Consider the following 8,892-nt stretch of genomic DNA (forward strand, 5'->3'; position numbering starts at 1 on the left):
TTCCCTTCCCTTCCCTTCCCTTCCCTTCCCTTCCCTTCCCTTCCCTTCCCTTCCCTTCCCTTCCCTTCCCTTCCCTTCCCTTCCCTTCCCTTCCCTTCCCTTCCCTTCCCATTTTCCCCAGTATTGTTTTTCTGTTCTCCTTCTCACTGCAGTCTTGATTTTGTTTCTTGTCCCTTAAGTATGTTTCCAATGTGTTGCTGAAACATTTTCCCTTTCAATCCTAAAAAAGGAGCTGTCACTGGTGAAGATCGGAGCTTATCCCTGAGCCCAGGAGCTGTCACCTTAGTCTTCCAATCGGACAAGGACGACTTCATTTCTCATGTAAATGCATTTGTCAGGTTTGCGTATTGTTTTTTCAGGAATGGAAAGTGTGTATAGAATGGATTTAAAATCAATTTTAAATGTAAAACGTCAAGGCAAAAAAGTTCTAATTACAACCTCTGCACACAATTTGCCAGCTGTGGGACTAGGAGTTTTCTTATTTACTGTGTTTTGTTTAACGTGTCTGAAGTTTAATGGACAGCAATCAAGGCGTGCTAGAAATCTGAAAGCACTTTATGCTTTGTTCTCTCCGTCATTTTGGTATAACAAACTAGCTTATGTTTTAAACCCTCCATGAGGTTAGTGGTTTCCCTAAAGGTAACAAGTCCCTGTGTGCTACAGTAAGACAGTAACAAAACATGAAGTATAGAAGTTCATCCTGTCATTATTCAGCTTCTGCCTATGGACACACAACTACGCTTATTTAAAGCGGTATCACCTTGAAACCTAATCAGCATTTTAAAAAGGACTTTGTAGCAGTTATTGGCTTTTGTCCTGGAGGGCTGAGGTTTGTTTTGTTTTGTTTTACATTCAGCATTTCCGTTTCTAGCTTACATTCCCCTGTTGTTTTGCATGAGGAAAGCGTGCAACTTTAGAAAGGAGAACGGAAAGAGCTGCTTTTTAGTCTAACTTTTCAGTTTGTCGTAGGAGTTTTAAATGTGGTAGGAGTAAAACACCAGAAGTACTGCTGCCAAAGTTATATTCAAACTCGTCTTTCTTGGAGAAGCAGAAGAAGCCCAGGGAGAAATGAATTTGCAAACATGCTCTTCATGCTCTCCTTTCCCAAGATTTCTCTGAGATACAGCCCATCCTCTGTGGGTTTTGAGGTATATGGTTCCCAGGAGTGAAAAGGAGGGCCAAACATCTCTCCTCTTGGATCTCAGCATGCCAGGGCTTTGGTGTACTGCCACTTACAGCTCCGCTTTTTCACCTGGAAAAAGCGACCGCATGATGTATACTGAGGAGCCCTCACAAATTAACTTGCTATCAACAAGTGACGCCCAGAAAAGGTGTATTTAAAAGCTAGGCTCATTATAGAATCACAACAAACCCCTCATGACTGGTGCAGTAGACAGTGAGGTAGAGGGCGAGCCCTGGAAAGACAGAAGAAAAGTAGCAGTGAGTTCTGGGTACCTTTGTGCAGACGAAACAGAAAAACGCAGGCAGTGAAGTAATAGTGTTCCGTTACTAATGCCAGCAATAGATAATTGCAACAATTATCTATTAGATCATAGGTACTAATTAACAGATAATTGCGCAACTCCGGAAATCAATAAATAACTGATTCCCCTCAGAGAATGTCTTCTACATTTTTATATTAAAAAGACTCCAGAGTTGTAATGGATTAAAATCCTACGGAAGGGAAAGAAATGGCATCAGCCACTAGTTCTGCAGAAGCGAAAAGTAATACTGATAGAGTTTAGATGGAAATTTTCACTTTGTGTGTTTAGTTTGGGGATTCTTTTTAAATCATTCATACCAGCGATTTAGTTCTTAAGGCTGTTTCTTTGAGATTAAGTGACAGGACTTCTGTTACTCTTTTCTTCTTGGAGTGCTTCTTGATAGTCTTACGTCAACCAGAACTTCTGTCTCTGTCGCAGATGTGAACAATGACCGTAGCTAAGAAGCCCAAATCTTCAAAGCCTAAAAAGCCCTCTTCAAGGCGGTCTGGCAAATCCAAGAAACCAAGTCCTAAAATACTGATGTCACGCACCGCCAACTGGGGCCGGATAGTGCCTGCAGAAGATTCAAGCCAAGTCTCTGTGGCCCAAGGACGTGGAGGTGCTATTTACTGTAGATCATCTGAAAAATCTAAGGCTTTTGCCCCAAGAGATCTAAGTAAGTGTGCGTTCTATCCTGCCTCCATTGTCTTCAAAGCAAAAGTAGAAAATGCAGTTCTTACTTGTTGCACTGATAGAGAAGGGGACTACTGTGAAGAAAGACTTCAAAAGCGAATCCCCTAAGGCAACTGAAGTGACTGATGTTACAGAAATTAATTTTGATATATTTACAGTCAACAGAGAAATACGGGGAGCTTTTTGTAATGCACAGATTCCTCCATGTCTTTTCTGTTTTGCAGAGAAAAGTGTTTGATTGTTGCTATTCACAGCTTCCATTTTTCACAGGTTTTTTGAAGGATAACATTGCTCAGGAAAAGATCTGGTATCTGTAGGGGTACCGTCATTCCTAGTTCCTAGTTTTTACGTTTTTACCGTATAATTTCAAGTCTAAGTTTGTGGTTTAAGTTATAATAAGGAAAAAAACAGTAGTTGAGTTAATCAGGTTAAAGATTATAGATGGAGAGGAACTTGGCATTAGGTGCTCCAAACAGAATGGCAGTTAGCCTTGCCTTAGAAAAATTAAAATGGTTGACTAAAGTTGTTTTTGTTTTTTTTTTTTTTTCCCCAAAACATTGTGTTGACCAGCCAATTTGAATTTGGTGGTATTAAAGCTGTCTGCAATAAGTTTTTCTGGTTTGGATTGTAGCTAGCTCCTCTAGGTGCTCCTGCAGAATAGTATTTTTTTAAATACCTTTCTTCGAAACAAACAAACAAGATCTCTTTTTAAATTTAACTTTCTTGCAGTCGTTAATGATGGAATTGCTCCGCCACAGAGCATTCTTTTTCCACCTGAGAAGATTTGTATGGATTGGCGAGAAACACAAAGTGTTGGAGTTGGCCTGTACAATCTTGGCAACACATGTTTTCTTAATGCTACTCTACAGTGTTTGACCTACACACCCCCACTTGCCAATTACATGCTTTCTCTTGAGCACAGCCAGTCATGTGAGTACTTTCTAACAGTATTTTGAATCTGTTGGATAGCTCTGAAGGTGAAAGAACAGCAGTGATTCTGTGAGATAAGCTTATTTGCCTGATTTTACCTGTAGCAGCTGGCTTTGAGCACTGTATTAGCAGTGGGCTCCGAATAGCATATGGAGTGCAATTAATGCACCATGTTTTATTTATTTAGTTAGTTATTTGTTTGTTTGTTTGTTTGTTTGTTTATTAAAGGATTATTTATTGCTTCATGGGAATAATGAAGTGCATTGGACAGTAATGCATTTGGTAGTAATTTTAGAGAGTAATACATTTTGCAGCCTGTGGAGTTCACATTCCTGTCAGCCTTTACAACTGCGACTTTGCAGTAGTCTTTTAGATTTCTCATCACAACATGCATTTGAATACAGGCTTAGTGGATATTTTTCTTCTGTCAAGTTGTGTGAAATGAAATGTTACAAGACTGTTGGGACATTGGCATCTTGGGAGAATAGAATGTAGCAAGGAGAGTGGATATTGTATCTATAGTTTAAATTGTACTTAGATGTTTGTAGTTCTGGATATTTCGCTGGACTGGGATGCTTTGTTCTTTCACTCTTCAGGTCGTGAACAAGATTTTTGCATGATGTGCACGATGGAGACTCACATTAACCAGGCCCTGCGTTGCACTGTTGATGCCATCGAGCCTACGCATGTTATCAGTAATCTCAGTCGTAAGTGGCTTCAGATGTGTTTCTTTTCGATAGCTTGTAATCTTCAAATAATTATTTGATGTGTCTAAGTGGTTTTAACACTCCAATGAAGAGAGATTTTAGAAATACAAGAATGATTTCATTTTTAAATGAGGTCAATACTATCATCTTCTTATTTAGGAATAGGACAACATTTCCGTTTTGGCAGTCAAGAAGACGCACACGAGTTCTTGCGCTATACTGTTGATGCTATGCAGGAAGCGTGCTTGAACGGAAGCACCGAGTAAGCATAAACAAGTTCACTTTCATACATTCTCTAGCACCTTCTAGTCCTTTATTTACTCTCAGAAATGATCTCTAGCACCTTTTAGTGCCTTATTTACTATCAGCAACGCAAGTCTACATCATCCTTGGTTTTCATCAAACTCTTTGAAGAGTTAATTCTGTGCCTTAAATCTTCTGAGGTCTGATTATAATTTATTTCCAGATTGGACAGATCTTCTCAAGCTACCACCATCATTCATCAAATATTTGGAGGATTTCTAAGATCGAGAGGTACTTGAAAAAATATTCCTGTCCTTAGAACTGATCTGTGTCTTTTGTCGGTAGTAAAGCAGTCTGTAGTTTGTCTAAAGTAGTATCTGTCAACAACTTGAATTTGGACAGTTAGTCTCCTTCACATAATGTTAAGCATTTATATTTTGTTTCCAGTGAAGTGCTTGAATTGCAAAGCAGTTTCGGATACGTATGAGGCATTTCTTGATATCACTTTGGATATAAAGGTAAGATGTTTTCTAAATATAATTCATGATGTTTAAGTACATGCATAACTTTCTAAATTAAACTTGTTTAACTTAAAAAACCAAACCACATATAATGTTAAAACGTAAGAGCTTGGTGGTGCTAAGGAAGTGGATTGGACTTTGTCCTTCCGTGGAACCCATGTAAATAGTCTCCACATTTGCATTGGGTTTAAGGGGAAAGAATTCTCTTTCTGCAAAAATTATAATGCTGTCATACTTCTTTGTTGTTCTACCTCAATATACATCTAATTGTTAGACTGATGAATTTGTCCCCAGTATTGATGACAAAGCACACTGTAGATGCTGTCTAGGCTACTGGAAAAGTATTTGTTCCAAAGTCAAATGCCTTCCAGGTGAGGTCAATGCTGAGCATGCTCTTTCTGCCTCCTTCTTCACAGTGCTCCTAGTAGATCGCTTGAGTATGTTAGTAAGATTCTCTTATAAACTACTAGTATGTCTCTGGAATTCTGAATTACGGTGACTTTGCGCTCTTCTTTCTCGCTGCTCTAGGCGGTTTCGTCTGTTAGCAGAGCTCTGGAACTCTTTGTGAAACCTGAAGAGCTGGATGGAGAGAATTGCTATAAATGTAGCGAGTAAGATTTTGACGTCAGTTTTCTATGTTGCATGACTCTGTTGGACTACCTCTAAACTTTGGATCTACTTACAAGTTTTGTGGAAGTTTATAAAAGACTTGGATTTTTGTTTCCTTGGAGGGGGGAAGTCTTGTTCATAGGCATTCCCTATGGGTTTGCAATTCTCTGGCTTGTATTTTGCCATCAGAATTCAAAAAGAGCTACTTTTGTTCTTTCTATTTATTAGCTCTCGACAGTACTTTTCTTGATGTAAACTGCCCAGTTTCCGTTGTTCTCTGGGCTAGTGGCTAATTTTCACTGCTTACACCGTAGGTCCTACCTTGGAGCGGGCAATGTGTCAAACTGAACTATTTTGTTTCAAAGGATGGCAGATGGTTTCAGTGTCTTTCCAGACAAGCTCAGTACATGAAGACTTCCTACTGTTAAATGTCTCCCTCCTGTAGAATGACCATGTGCTTCTGTTGTATTTTTGATGTTGATAGTCGACCTATGTTGGAGATTATTTGCAATTTCTAGCCCTGGGGACCAAGGCTCTCTCGTTCCGCTTTCAGTATTTGTATTTCCCTTGAAAGCTGAAAGAATGTATCCAGGATTGGAGTTCAAATAGCCACTTTTGTAGACCAAGAAATGGTACCTTGCCATCCAACCTGGTCATACCCTTTTGTGAGAGATTCCTGTTCCCGCTATGCTCTGAGTTGTTGGGAAAATTGACCTTCTTCTGTGTATTAACAAACCTGACACGCAGTGCATGGGTTTATGAAAAGAAAAAAGACCAACCTATTATGCAAGTAAATATCATTCAAATAGCATAGGCATGCGTGAGACATTAAAAGGAGTTTGTTTTGGGGGCGAAAAAAGAAGATGCCTTCAAACACTTATCTCTGCTTGTTTTTAAGGTGTAAAAAGATGGTTCCTGCATCCAAGAGATTTACCATACACCGTTCTTCCAAGGTTCTCACAATATCACTGAAAAGATTTGCAGATTTCACAGGTGGAAAGATCAACAAGGTATATTTACCACTGTAATGCAACTATATCATTGTGTAATGGGACATCCCCCAAAGCTGAAAGTTGTTAATATTTTCAGACAATAATTGTAGACTAACGACTATGGCTTATTCTTTCTCTTAATATCAATAAAGTTCCCGCTTGACAAGAAGCATATGCTTTCCTCTGAGAAGGCTGATTCATCAGGAAACAGTTCTCTGCAACTTCTAGTCTTAACCGTTGTTTATGGGAAGACTTATTTGTAGTGAATCAAGAAATATATTCGAGAAATATATTCTAGAAATCAATTCTAGTCTGTGTTTTTTGGAAGTGTTTTTCTCTGGCTAGTCCACGAAGTACTCTGGGATAATTTTTCTATCTTCTTGATGTCTCTTTAGGAGGTGAAATATCCGGAGTATTTGGACCTGAGAGCCTACATGTCGCAGTCAATGGGAGAACCACTGCTCTATGCCTTATACGCGGTGCTGGTACATCACGGTGTCAGCTGTCACTCAGGACACTATATATGCTATGTAAAGGTAGAAGTCAACAGCATTTCTAACAGGGTAAAGGTTGTGCTGGCAAACCAATTAAAGCATGACTAGCAGCTACTGTTTCTAGGGAAAAAGATTTCATTATATTTTTATTTGACATGTGTGTATTTTGTTCCTATCCGTGATTTCAATTGGAAAACGTGCAATTCACCTAAAGAAATCATTGTCTTTATTTGCAGGCTGGTAATGGACTTTGGTATCAGATGAATGATGCTAAAGTAGTGCGTACTGACATTAAAAGAGTTCTTGGTCAGCAAGCTTACATACTTTTTTATATCAGGTAATAACAAATCTTAAATTGTGTTCAGAAGAGATTTACTTTCCTGTTATTGATATTTTTCTGTTTTGCAAGTGTTTTTCTTGCTATCCCAGGAGAAGATTATTATTTGTCTAATTCAGTTCTGTCTAACCTGAAATTCTCTGTGTCGTTTATTAACTTTTGTTGCTTGGCCTTAAACTGCAGCACTTGTGTAAATTGCTATCTATGTGTTATCTGTAGCTGGCTACTTTAGAGAAGGAGAGAAATGAAGGTCATCTGTGGTGTAAGAATGAATTATTGCTCTGCAAGTGATAGTCTTAGTAGGAAGACTGTTCTCTACTTTTCAGTCTGTAGTCTTGGCGAAGCCTTCTGTAGAGAAGGCTTCCATATCGTATGAGCTGTTCCTCTAAAATGATAGGATGGGATTTAATCCAAGAGTAGGCTGAAAGAAAAACTAAACTACGATCACTGCTCTTTTCTGAAGGCGCTATGATTTGACACTTGGAGAACGTGCGTTTTACTTGCCAGCACCATCTTATCCCTGTTCATTCCCTCCTGGTCAGCAGGGGGCTAATAGTAAGCAGGCTGGATTTCTGGGACCACGACTTCTTCCTCATATGATTAAGGTAATTCAGGGAAGCGGGAGGGCAGATAACGGCACCAAACTGCTAGTGGGTTTGGGGTTTGGTGTGGGGTTTTTTGTTTGGTTTTAAGCATCTTTTTAGGTGTTAAGACCATTTGTAGAAACACTCAGTAGGAGAGTTTTGTGTTTCAAAATGTTACATGCAGTGTTTGCGTTAATCCATCTTGCAATTTCTTCTTTTTAAATACAGAATTCAAGCCGTTTAAATGGAAATGGATCCATAAAAGAGGACACAAAGACCACTGGTGTCACCCTAAAAAGGCCATCTTCAGCACCACCAATGGCCTGTGTTCAAAACCAGGCAATTACCAGGCCTTCAATGACTGATACGTCAAGAAAACAGAAGATCACCATCAGTATTCACAATAAATTGCCTGCTCGTCAGACTGTGTCACAGCCTGACTGTCTTAGCAGTGCTGTGGAGGATGAAGATCTCTACCAGGCTGTTCCTTCATCCACAATTACAAATTCGGTAATGCAAATGAAGCAAATGCAAACAAACAAAAAAGTTTCTGATGAAATTTTTGTGGAGCCAACAGTGAATGAAAATCCTAAACTCAGCTCTGATAACACAGTCCCTTATGGTGCAGAATCTTCAGGAAAATCTGAGGAGGAGTCAAAGGGCTTATTTCAAAGGAATTTGAAATGCAATGCAATGTCCTCTAATGGAATTTTGGTTGGAAAGGTAGTCCGTACATTGCAGCATTCCAATTCTTCCTGTCAGAATGCTGACAAAGGAAGATCCCAGCATGAGCTGCCAAAAACAGATTCACTAAATGGTGCTATTAGGTTAGTTACTGAATCTAAAGAAAACGGACTGAAACTTGATGATTCCACTTGCCGAGTTGAACCTGTTAAACCTTCTGAGATGTTCTTTTCTAAAACAAATGGATTGCTTGAAACATAGATTTGCTCCATCGAGAATTTCTCACCTACGATGTATTCGGGAGTGTTTATTGTGTTCCTAATTCAGGTGAAATACTGAGAAAACACAGCACACATGTGATCGTAAGACTTTGTGGTATTATCCCCTTAGAATTTGCAGACCTGAGCTTACATTAGAACTTGTCAACTTAAGCTCAGCTGAGATAAAAATTCCTAAGTTTCATAAAGTAGATTTTGGGGGGTGAGTTGGGGTTATCTTTGAAGTGTAGATAATGCATACAACTCACAGCGGTCTTGCTTACCATTTAATGGAGACATTCTGACAAGACTAGTCCTCAGTACTACTACAAATAGTATTTTTTTGTCTGCTGACTT

General features: G+C 39.1%; 1 protein-coding gene across 1 annotated transcript; it reads left to right on the forward strand.

Moving 5' to 3' along the window:
• Positions 1–1,931: 1,931 nt before the first annotated feature.
• On the forward strand, positions 1,932–8,539 carry LOC309890975 (ubiquitin carboxyl-terminal hydrolase 42-like; the record flags this gene model as incomplete). The annotated part of the gene is made up of 12 exons (XM_082785378.1): positions 1,932–2,160; positions 2,907–3,107; positions 3,704–3,814; positions 3,974–4,076; positions 4,281–4,348; positions 4,505–4,575; positions 5,107–5,189; positions 6,086–6,197; positions 6,575–6,715; positions 6,910–7,010; positions 7,474–7,615; positions 7,823–8,539. 12 exons carry the CDS (start codon positions 1,932–1,934, stop codon positions 8,537–8,539), a joined length of 2,079 nt encoding a protein of 692 aa, XP_082641504.1.
• Positions 8,540–8,892: the final 353 nt, after the last annotated feature.

The sequence above is a fragment of the Aythya marila genome (genome assembly GCF_965140915.1).
Source record: "Aythya marila genome assembly, contig: HAP1_HAP1_SCAFFOLD_257, whole genome shotgun sequence".
Lineage (NCBI taxonomy): Eukaryota > Metazoa > Chordata > Aves > Anseriformes > Anatidae > Aythya > Aythya marila.